Source organism: Takifugu flavidus, chromosome 5 (genome assembly GCF_003711565.1).
Source record: "Takifugu flavidus isolate HTHZ2018 chromosome 5, ASM371156v2, whole genome shotgun sequence".
In the NCBI taxonomy this organism is placed as follows: domain Eukaryota; kingdom Metazoa; phylum Chordata; class Actinopteri; order Tetraodontiformes; family Tetraodontidae; genus Takifugu; species Takifugu flavidus.
In genome coordinates, this window is record NC_079524.1 from 9579175 (window position 1) to 9591137 (window position 11963).

General features: G+C 45.8%; 1 protein-coding gene across 2 annotated transcripts; it reads right to left on the minus strand.

The window, feature by feature from the left end:
• Positions 1-155: 155 nt before the first annotated feature.
• prr16 (proline rich 16) lies at positions 156-11963 on the minus strand. 2 transcript variants are annotated; one of them, XM_057032964.1, is made up of 4 exons: positions 11189-11963; positions 6319-7391; positions 1393-1749; positions 156-371 (listed from the first exon to the last, which is right to left on the minus strand). In XM_057032964.1, the coding sequence occupies exons 1-2, from the start codon at positions 11321-11323 to the stop codon at positions 6528-6530; spliced, it is 999 nt and encodes a 332-aa protein (XP_056888944.1). In that variant the 5' UTR covers positions 11324-11963; the 3' UTR covers positions 156-371; positions 1393-1749; positions 6319-6527. The 2 variants fall into 2 exon arrangements, with proteins under 2 accessions (XP_056888944.1, XP_056888943.1); XM_057032963.1 differs by having other exon boundaries at positions 156-1749.

The window sequence follows — 11963 nt, forward strand, 5'->3', positions numbered from 1 at the left end:
TTTGGTTTTGAGAGCTGCTTTGGAACGAGAGAGTTTAATTTCATCCATCCGACCTGCAAACGCCTTTACAAAACAGCACTTATGCTGGAAGATTGCAATAAAACATAGATGTTCTCACAGATGCCTGTCCACAAACATACACAGAAACCATGGGATTGAGTGTAAAGTGTTTACTGCTCATGAATTAAGTTTCACAAATCATGTTTTCACACGCATGAGTGTGCACGCGCACACACACACACTCACACACACACTTATGCAAATACAATTCTTTTACACCGCTTGATTGACAGTTTCATTATGACCTCAGTCTCGGTGTCCAGCGAGAACAAATAAGTGGGTTTCATACGTCTTCTGCCTCCAACGGGAACCTCGAGGAACATAATATTTGAAATAAATTAGACTCATTATCCTCCAGCAGAGCTGAATTCATCTAAAAAAAACCAATTTAAACTGAATTACATGTATTTTCTTTCTTCTCAAGTACTTTGGAATGTACGATGTTTGTGATTCTCGTGACAGGGATGGTGACGACATCATAATGATACTTATTAAGTGTATGGAGAGCGGAGCACCGTACATGTAGAAATGTGATGTTACTGCACCAAGACGGACGGCCTCTCCATAAAAATGCATAGAAAAACAGAGCGACGCCATGACAAAGCAAGGAGTCAGTCATGCATTCATTTGGCCCCACCACTCCTGTCTGATCCAGCACAAGGTATTTGGTTTATGCATTCATCTCTCCCTCACGCTTTGTTTCTAATAGAACAGCTCATTCTGCGGTGATCACGGCTGATATACAACCACACAAAAGCTCCTGTTGCTATATAACAATAACTCACCCTGCTACACTCTGCAGGATCTCATCCACCTGGAGGGAAAGTCATTTTTCTGCCCTATCTCTCAGTCATCTAACGCAATATCAAAAATATCATCTCTTTAAATGTTAAAGTCTCTGTAGAAAAAAATGCTTGAAATATATAGATATTAAACATGTACATGTATATCTAGATACAAAGAAAATTTGATGCAAATTATTACTTCTTTAAGGATTTTTTTTTAAAGCTGTAAATATGCCACTATAATGTATCTCTGCAGATTTCCACGTACATTGAACTCAACATCTGGACACAGAGCAGTGATCACATTTTGCAACATTTGTCTTTCCAAAAATAAACTGTCAATGTGCATACTGGCATAATGTCATTTTCTCCTTATCTGCAGTCCGGCAGAGCCGTGTCGTCCTCAAAGGCCGACCTGGAAGGCCCTCCAAAACATAAACAATTACAATTCTTAAAAGGCTAATTCCATCGGTTGAGTGGATTTATTGATTTCCATCTGAGGACGCCGAGAGCAAAAAAAAAGTCTCTGCTGACATCGATCAAATACCTGACATCATTTCGGCCCATCCTGTGGCTCTTCCCAGCAGCATCCTTAACTCGGATCCAAATATTTCTCTGTGGAACAAAAATAACTGTGGATACAGCCACGGCTCTTCCCCTTTCCCCAGTTCCACAGCAGTAATACTGCTTGGCAACGCTGCGCCTGGAGGCAGTTCAGCGCTCAGAATTAAAAAGGATGACCTCGTCTGGTTCTTATCTTATCTCCCGGTGGTGGAGAACCATCAGCGCATTGTGTTGGAAAAAGAAAAAAAAAGAATAATAAAGGAGCTCCTCCACCTCCCTGATCGATCGGTGTGTGGAACATCCGTCCCTTCTTTTTCCACGACAGGCATCGGAATAAGTCCTGCAGAGGAGAGAGGAGACACACATTACAGTATTTCTGCCTTTGGATGGGAAGAGCACGAGGCCACAATCGCACCAACCCACGAAACATTGCACCATGATGTCAAAACACATCTGGCGATTGTCGCTCTTGACCCAGATGTTGTTGCTCCTCCTCCGCCGGAGCTGCAGCTGATGCTTTGAACTTAAAACCATCTCCAGCGGAAGACTTCAGATTAGCCCCATCTAAATCCGCCCAAGCGAGTCACGTCAGAAATCTCCATTTCCACACGTTGCTGCCTGCTTTTATTTGTCTCTTATGCCACCTGTCACCTTCCAGAGGTGCCCGATGGTGGCCGTTCTTTTACACGTGTGCATATGAGTAGGTGCCCACTCATTTTCCCACATCAAACTTTGAGTTTCAGGGAAGCACCGCGATGAGCTGCGAGCCGCACCCAGCCTGCTCCAGATTTACTCATGAACTCTCAGATGTTTGGTTATGTAGGTCATATCTGTTTTGTATTCCTAATGAACTTTCCATCCCATGTCTTCATCACACGTGCCTCCAGTACACAAAGCCAAGGTACCTCGGCTTTGATTTCATTTTGCTCTCATGAATTTTCCAGTTAGAAAACCAAACCAAACAAAACACTATCTCTGATCGTCATCGATTATCGTCGCTGATTGAAGCAAATGAAAATCAAAGCAAATGATGCACGCAAATGGACAAGCCGGTGTCTCGGCTGGTTACCGCCGCCAAAAATCAACAGTTAATTAATATTCGCAGACAAAATGGGCGTCTCACACCGACACATTTGTTGCTCGCCGTTCACGTGGCCGGTTAGGTAACAGTACTAAGAGAAAGAACTGTTCCTACACATACAAGCATCTGGACACATGTCACTATAAGGACGTGCATAACAATCGGTTTCATCCCTGTTTGGGTTCAGTGTGCAGCAAAGTGAAAAAGCCTCGCTGCTGCAGATTTGGTGAGAGAGGGTTTTGTTTAAATGCACAAAGGAAACGTTGCAATGAACCGACGTGTTTGCAGAGCTAAAGGTCAGATATAGTGTAATAATAGACACAACGCCCACACGTCTACTAGGATACATGTGCACAGAGAGATTGGTATGCATGCCAGTGATACGGAGTGGGAGGAAAGCATCATCTAAGGGGAAAGGAAGAAAGAAATTAAAACAAAGTGAGAGGGAGACAGAGAGAGAGAGAGAGAGAGAGAGAGAGAGAGAGAGAGAGAGAGAGAGAGAGAGAGGAAGAGAGTTGTGAGCTGAAGGGAGTGGGTCAGTACAGTTGAGTCAGTCCTGACTCACGATGGAGGCGGTGAAGATCCACCTCCTCCCTGCCCATTACAGCTTCATCCTCAAGCCTGGAGCACAAGAGCTCAAATAGCCATTACAAATAAACAAATGAATAAAACTCCTCCAGCTGTCATCAGAGGTGTGGCACTTTGTGTCCTGAGGAAAAGGCCATACTATTGAAACGGATAAACCGCTTGCAGGGACTCTCAGATGCTTATAAATCGCCGCTTGTGGGAGGCCTCTGTCAACCTGTTCACCCAGGCAAGTCCGTGATATTCAGCAATGCGCAGCTCTATTCATGCTGCTGCTCTCAGAAAAGTGCAAACAAGCACATTTCATTACATACACTGGTGCTGCATGACGACCAATACACCCGGAACTATTTTATACTAAGTATGTCAGAACAGGAGAAGGTCACGTTTGTGGACAGGACAGGATGGTATATTTATTATGTTGTTTTTACTAATATCTTCTTAAAATGTCAGCTCAGAAAGATGCTCTGGTTGGCTTCAGTCAAAGTTACTGGCATAACAAATATGCTACATCCCATAAAGGAGTTTGGTATTATTATTATTATTGTTGTTGTGAAAATGGCTTCAGAACAAAGCAGCAGGGTAGGTTTTGCCTGTAAAATGTAAATTTGACATAGTTATAAGCAGGGAGGAGTCGAAAAATATTCAGTTGATTTAAAAAAAATCTAAATAGATCTTTCAGCTTAAAGACGTCTGAAATAAGGAAAATGCACACTGGCACCAAAGGAACAACAGAGAAGCATATGCAGAGGTCTGTTTGCAGTTATATTTTTGCACACAGTCCAGTCCACAGAACCTTTTTCCTTGGCTCACAGACGACAGGCCTGGACTGAAAGGCGGGTCAGGAAAAGCCGATATGAGCTGCATCTATTGATGATAATACTGGCCGAACTCCAATCTGTCCACACTGAATGCCTGGGTGCTTATCTGATTGTGTGTGTGTGTGTGTGTGTGTGTGTGTGTGTGTGTGTGTGTAAGGGAACAGGCTGCTGCCAGACTCATTATGGTCCATTAATACAAGATAAATATGGAGAGTCTTCTACATTGCAATCATCTTGGGAGAAGCGTGTGCTTAGAGTGCAATAACACATTGTAATATAGTGGCGAACACGATACAGCCGAAATGGCGTTACCATTCTCTCGCCCTCTTGCATCACTCGCTCACCATTTCCCGGGTCTCTCATGGCTGAATATGCGCTGATCCCTAATTGAGGTGTCGATTCCAGATTTGCAAGGCTGCCAAGGTCGTGCATCGCATGGAGTCAGCAGGCCGTGCGATTTCATACCACAACTTTCCCGACCTTTGACCTTCAAGCTTCACGCCCCCGCGGTCTTAAACATGAACACATATACATATTAATTTTGTGGCTTACATAACATCCAGCCACCTATGCAATCAGCAGCCCCCACAGGTTTTCTGGCCCATCTTTCTTAGCGTTCTCTCTGCGTTTCTCATAAATGTTTGGTGTTCCAGCAGTTTGGAGCTTTGCGAAGACGTATTTCGCTCTATAAAAGAGCTATTTGAGCTAATACGGCTATATTCTGTAGTCTAATCCGGCTAATTAAGGGCATCGCTAGGAGGAAGGTACTGACTGCTATTCTAAATCAACTCCAGGGCATGCTGTCTCCCCAAGTCTGTGAACTGACATGTGCTTTTACACACTCACACACATGCACGCGCACACACACACAAATCACAGGTTTGATTAAATATCCATTCATTACGAGCTAATAAAGTGCAGATTATGAAGTACTTAGCCTGAGACGGCGCCGACTGCCTGGACTCCTTGACAGAAATAGGATTGAACAAGTAAACTGGTCACCACTGTTGTACCTCTTGAAGCTTAACAGAATATTGGTTGGAACATTTGGAAAATGCAGCACATGCATCCTTGCTCCACATCTGGGATGACTGGACACAAGGCCCTTAAAGCAGGGAGCCTGGTTGGACATGCTTTGTTTATCAAAATTTAAATAACCCATGCATCCATTTTCAGTCTGGTTCTCTCCCCTCAACAGTAGACTGAAGTGTCGGTGTCAGAATTATGACAGTAAACTGTGTTCGGGGTTTTTGTGAAAGAAAACCGAGTTGCTAAACATGAATTACACAGTATGGCATCCATAATTTGTCAGTATTTGCAGCTCAGTCATCAATTTTTTACACCGCTGACTGTACGAATGCGTGCATCCCCACTTGCATGAAATTTGAACCTACTAACCCCAGGTGTGGAAAAAGATGTGCAAGATGACAGTTTTGAATTTGAAGGTTTTCATTTTTTGCTTGATGGTCAGGATTCAGGATTATCTTTAACTTTTTCTTGAAAGGTTTTTGCTTTGGCTCAGACAGTGAGACACCAACGACGGTGACGTTACACTCCTTTTTAGAAGAATACTAATGAGAAGAGCGTAAAGAAGAATGTAAAATGTCTCTGAAACAGAGACTTTGGACATCCTGCGTCCTCAATGGATCCTCCATCACAAGAGCTATTCTGCTCATTTGTTGTGCACAGGTGGTGGCTAAAACTTCACATTGATTTCATCCAACCACTGCGAGCATTTTGCCGCCACTCTGTCACACAGGAGCTCAAAGGAGTCGCAGAGATGTTCGGTTCAACATTAGAAAGCTTCCGATTTTAAAATGAAACTGTGGCTGCTTGCACAAATGACCCGTGAGATCATTTTCGGTTGGTGTGCAAATGTGACAACTCTGCAAACGAGCACGCCGAAGGTTTGCCGGAGCTTCTCCACATGCAGAATTCATCATTTTACTCTTTAACTGAGGCAGGCCCGTGTGAACCTAGAGACGTCGGTCTAAAACAAACTTCTTCTTGCATGTATGTGTGAAGGAGAGTTACATGCACGTTTTAGTTTAACATTAGGGATTTGGATAAATCTTGGGGAAGTGGGTTTTCTTGTTTCCGCTCAAACCATATGAATTAATTAGAGCCATTCTCTGAAGCAACTTGGTGAGTTTATGACTGTTTACACAGACATAATACACCGCATTCATTTATTTATGTTTCTTTTGTTTGCTTTCTTCTGTGAATATTTGAAAGTCCCCTGTATTAGTCAATGCCTCCAACGACAGCACTAATGAATGGAGACAGTAGGAATGTACAGTAGATAAACAAAGGTGCAGGCAGAAGGAGTCGCAGGGATGTGCCGCTGCACAAATGCAATATCTCTTTCTCTCTCTCTCTCTCTCTCCTCGACAAACACGCTCATGCATGCACAAGTACTCACCGATCCTTCCTGATCCATCTGCGTGTAGCTCTTTGCCACTGGGAATGCCTTTCCCACTCTTCCTCTTTATATATCCATTTGTTTCATAATTCCCAAACAATCCACTCTCTGTTTGGATAATCCGGAGTTTAATGGAAAGTGCTCATAAAGTCGAGGACACTATGAATGATTCACAACGGTTTGCTTTAAACATTACGAGGGGCCCGGGGTCAAACCGTTGTAGTTGTCGACTTGCGCAGGATTGTTTTTTGGGGCTTGGAAGGTGGGTGAGGAGGCACACAAGGTGGAGGAGGAGCTGTCCCTGTTGGCGGGAAGCTGTGGCTGGCTGAGAGGCCACCGTTTTCCAGCATGAGTTCGTGAGGAAGAGCAGGAGTTGGAGGGGAGGAGGAGGGACAGCAGTGAATCGGGCTGAGCCTCAGGTCACTCAGCTCTGTGTGTAGCTGAAGTTCTGCATCGTCCACGTCATACTGGAGGTCACAGTCCGGGCAGTAGCCATGATACTGGACTTTTTCGCTGAAACGGACCCGCTCTTTCTCACGTGACTCCCTCGCAGGGCCCTTGGGGCATTTGTTCTTTTCGTGGCGGAGAAGAGGCATTGGCCTGGGGAGGGTAGGAACAAGACCTGATTCTGCGATGCCACTGTCATTAGAAATGAAACATGGGGTCGAGGAGAACAAATCTCTCTTTGGTTTTAAGGGAAAAACCCCACCGTTCCGCATCAGGGACCCGGTTGCCTTGGATATATTCCCTGATAAGACCAATGTTGGATGAGGCAGAATCTTCCCATTGTGATCCTCCCCTCTCAACGGGGTGAGTCTGGGTGGTGGGAGGGGAGGGTGGGATTTCTTGAACACGGTCAGGACCGCCGAAGGGTTGACGGAGACCGGGGTGGTCGGCAGCAGCCTAGAGATGCAGTCATCGGGGAAAAGCTTCATCTTCTCCAGGCTCGAAGCGGTGGTGGTGGTAGTAGTGGAGCTGGAGCTGGAGTTGAGCGTGTCTGTCTTCGAGCTGTCCGTAAGCCCGTCCTCCTCAAGCTGTAGGTCACAGGTCAGGGTGTCAATGTCATGAACGACCTGGAAACAAACGAGATGATGCAAAGAAATCAATATATATTCTAGAATTCTATATATTCTCATGAAACCTGTCTCGTGCTGTGATACTGGCTCTATAACTGCCTTTAAAGTGTGCATGTAGGGGATTTTCGTGTGTCCACAAAGTGAGAAGAAGATGCAAAGAAATATTCTGTGTGCAGATTGCAAAGAGAAACAAGCCCAGGTATTGGAAAAGTCAGCAAAATTCAGAATGAAACAGTGATAGTGTAAAAAAGTACATCTTGCAAAAAACCAAACAAGCAAAAGAAACACGTAGTGAGTACATGGAAACAAATGCTACGAGAAAAGATGGGTTCCTGCAGAGGAAAGTGCCACATGTCTTCACGTCAGCATTAGACAGAACTCGGCGTGACATGAATTAATTTCGTCTGAGAAACAGGGCAGAAAAACACAGATTACAGGAATAAATGGAAATAGACATTCTCCCAAAATATCACAAAAGAAATTAATTTCCAGACCAATATGAGAGAGCTTGCGTGCTGTTTGAGCTCCACAGGATGGCTGCTGGGCTGGAAAACTGAAACACAATATCTCCACATTGTATAGAAAATGGGTTATATTAGAATTGAAATATTTTGCATTATCCTATTATTAAACCACAATAGATAATATATTTATACATACTAGACCAAAATACAGGCTTGAGAGGCCCCACGCATGAGCGGGTAGCTAATAAACGCCATGCAACCACTGTTTGGAGAGCCAGTAAAAGCTACAACATTAAGCAACAATCAAATGTCAGACCAAATACTGTATGCCACCAAAGCCCATTCCAGTCTTCTTTGTCATAAAACATGAAATAAGAACAGAGCAAAGCTCTAAACATTATTTTAACTGGCATGAGTCGTGTTAGCACCATGAACGTTCAGCAGCGCTGTCACATTGCGTCGATGTTTTATGGATACTTTGCAGCTCCATAGTTTGACGTTTTGGAACGATCCTTTTGATTGCTGCTCTCTGAAAACCATGATTACAAAGCTGGCATGCTCAACAGTCCTGTAATAAATAACTAGAAAACAGCAGAGAAAATGTGAGCGCCATTGAAAGGAACACGGGTTTCTGTCTCAGGACGCCAATGGCACCACAGATATTTAGATCAGTCATTCCCTCTGTGAGCCAAGAGGAAATGTGGTTTCACCGTCTGCGACGGGACACATTAAACAACAGTTGGAGCAGATTTTTGGTTTGTCGGCCTTCTGAAGCCAACGTGCGACACAAAAAAAGAACAGGAGCAGGCACCACAGAAGGCTTACTTACTGAACAGAACCAGGCGCTGTATGTGTGGAGAAAACATGCTGAACAGGGCCAAACGCTTAAATGAGCAGTTAGTTAAGGCTCAAACTGTAAAAATCTGAAGCTGACAAAGCAGGAGCCTCAGGATACATACTGACGTTTAAAGGGCTGAGACCACATTTCTAACTGCACGGCTAAAAATGACTAAGCAACAGTTCAAACTTGGACCTAAAACTCTCATTTTAGGTCCCAGATGAATTTCAAATTCTCCCAGTGGAGGTAATGAATTTCAATATTACATGTTTGATATTTTGGCACCGACATTCTTCTCCATTTAGTCCAGCTCACTGGAGGAGGATCAGTCTCTGTGCAAGTGAAATGACTAATAGCGCTCAGCATTCAGATCCAAAAACGCTTTTGTTCTCTCTGGCGGTGACAAAAAAACGATATGACAGGATCCAGCTAAATTACGGTTTGAAAAAGACGGAAAAAAAAGTGTGAAGTACAACGAGTGTGAGCAGAAGGCTGCCAGAGTGGCAGCCAGGTGAAGGTGCGCCTGTGTGGATCTGGGAATAATTTACAGAGTCTGTCTAGAGAAATTTAGATGATGCAGCACCTTGAATGGAATGAGGCCATGCCAGGCAGAGACGGCGGACGTATGCGCCACTTCCAGGCCTTTTCTCCACCACTCCACCATCAAGTGTCCCCCTCAGGGGAACCAGATGAACAGGCCTGGAGCAAAGCTCTGCTGAGACCTAATAAATCATATTCAGTCGTTATAAATGCTCATGTCAGTAATATCTGTACAAATAATAAAGATCTTTTCTTATTTATGAACATCGCTGTTTCTTCCAGAACTGTTTCTGGACCTTTTTCTACTGGATTGTCAGACTTCTGGCATATCTGTGAGTGTTGGGGAAGGTTTTCTGGATTAGTAGTCCCAACAATACTCCTCTCAAGACCACAGCCATTATCATCTAAGATTCTCAGATGCGTGTGCAGAATCTGGCCCGAGAACAGGAAGGAATGAAGAGTGAAGAGACACACAGTGCCTGAGAGGTGGAGATGAAAAGAGAGGGTTTTTTTTTTAAGGCAGCAGTGCTCAGCTTTAAACGTTGCGGCTACTTGGGTAATTTGTTGGGACACATACAGGAGTTAATACCAGTATCCCAGTGTGCAGCCTGTGCTGTAGGCCAGGCACTGGTGTCTGTGCCAAGCATCTGGGCAGGGTCGGTCCTCAGACGCAGGCACGGCTCCAGCCCCGTCTGTGAGTTGTCACAGATAACCGCCTGTCGAATGGATTAGAACCCAAAACACTGGCCTTGATATTAACACCCCCCTGGAGGCATGTCTTAAGCATGTGCGCTGACACTGGAGGTGATCCTTTATCAGCGCAAGTCCTCCAAGGTCCCCAAATCCAGCCGGGTTTTCTGCCCGGCCAGGTAGACAGCTGAGGTGAAGCAGGGGTCTACCTGGCCGGGCAGAAAACCCGGCTGGATTGTGGGGCTTTGTAGGACCGGGTGGATGTCCCTGACATGATCCCCCGCAGGGAAAAATAAACTCCGAAAGAAAGCGGGCGGTCCCGGTAATCCCTGCAACAACTGGCTCAAGTTGCAGAAACATGTTAGCAGGGGCTGAGAGGGGCACAGGGAGGCAGATGCTGCACACACCCCCCATTCGTAAGGTAGCAGAGGCTGTGTGCAATTGTGTTTTATTAGAATGACAGCCTGTCATGTTGGGTTGAGAGTTCTGACCCAGCGGGCCGGATGCCCTCTGCACGTCCGGCGGAGACCTTTGAGCCTGTAAAGCAACCAAGCGAGCAATAATTGCACAGCATTGCAAGTGAAGTGACAGCTCTTCTTTATACCCAGATTAGAGCAAACCCTGATTTCAAGCAACGTGTCAAATGAAAACATTCCTCCTGACTCCCTCTTCCGCCTGCAATTTCCCACATCTCTGCATCGCTGTGATTTGTGAGGCTGTCAAAGACCCTTCAAACAGCGCGAGCGCTTGAGAGGTGTGGAGGAAGAGGGGGAAACAACGCTGCTGCGTGGAATGAGACAAACGATAGGATGAAATTAAAGTCAGAGGACGACCAAGCTGAAACGCCCCCCGCGGTAGATCGAGAGATGTGACGGGCTCTTGCAGTTTGGCGCCAGTGTGTCTGAGGCGAACAACAGCCAGCATTAAGATGATGAAATCTGACGCAAAAGCACCTTCCCCGACGGTCGAGCCAACTTGTCCATGAAATGTTAATTGCAGTTGGGATTTCCTGGCTTTCATTAGAGCCTACAAGAGTCTGGCCACAGAAGTTGTCCTCTGATCTCAGCCACATGTCCTCCGGTGCCAAACAATCTTTCATGTTGCAGATCATTATGACACAGGACAGTGGAGGAAAGTGTGTGTTTTGGTGATCTTTGCATGTGTAAGTAGGCCTGTGTGTCCTCAGAAGGGTCTCCTATAGGTCCTCGGCACATGCATTACAGTAATGACACACATGACATGAGGATTTCCTGACTCTTTACCTCTTTGAGCTCTTTGGCTACGTCCTTGAGGTCTCCCAGGATGGTCTCCAGATTCTCCACGATTGTCTTGATCTCCTTTTTTACTTGTACTTTGGAGACAACCCCTTCAGTGTCCGCATTAGCTGGCGCTGACATTCTTCACGTTGCGTCTATTTCACGGAGGACTCAGAGTCAGATCCTTTAGCCGGCGCGCTGCCTCTGTGCCAGAGCATCATTGGTCCAGCGTGTGTACCCTTCACTTTGGCTCCTACATCACGGCCAGGACGGAGCAAAGTGGCGTCGGGCAGCGTCCTGGATCTCCCGCTAAGCATGCGCAATAGAGCCCAACACAAAAAATAGCGCTTCTGTCAAAACATCGTATCATAGCGTCCGTGAGACGGCAGCTCCCCGCAGATCCGCGCAGCTCACACCTTCGCGTCCAGCGACCCAAAAATGACGTGGCGCCAATGTCCCTCACGCCCCGCGAGCGCTAAATTCAACATAGTGGGAGGCGTCCGCGCAGCACCGCAATGTGCGTGAAAGTGTGAAGGCTTGTTGGTAAAGAGAAGGATCGCGAAGAGGGATCGGGAATACGCGGGCAGTTTTTCACGACCCGTCGGAGGTTCCGGTCCGTAATCCGGAGGCTTTGACAGATTTACAGCGATGTTCTCCGGGTATTCGGCTGTGAGCCGCCAGGTAACGACACCCCGGAGGGACTTTACTCAGTTTCATTCTGCCTCCATCGCAGCAGCCTCCTCTGAGAGTCTGAGCAACTCACGACGGCGTGAGAGAGTGC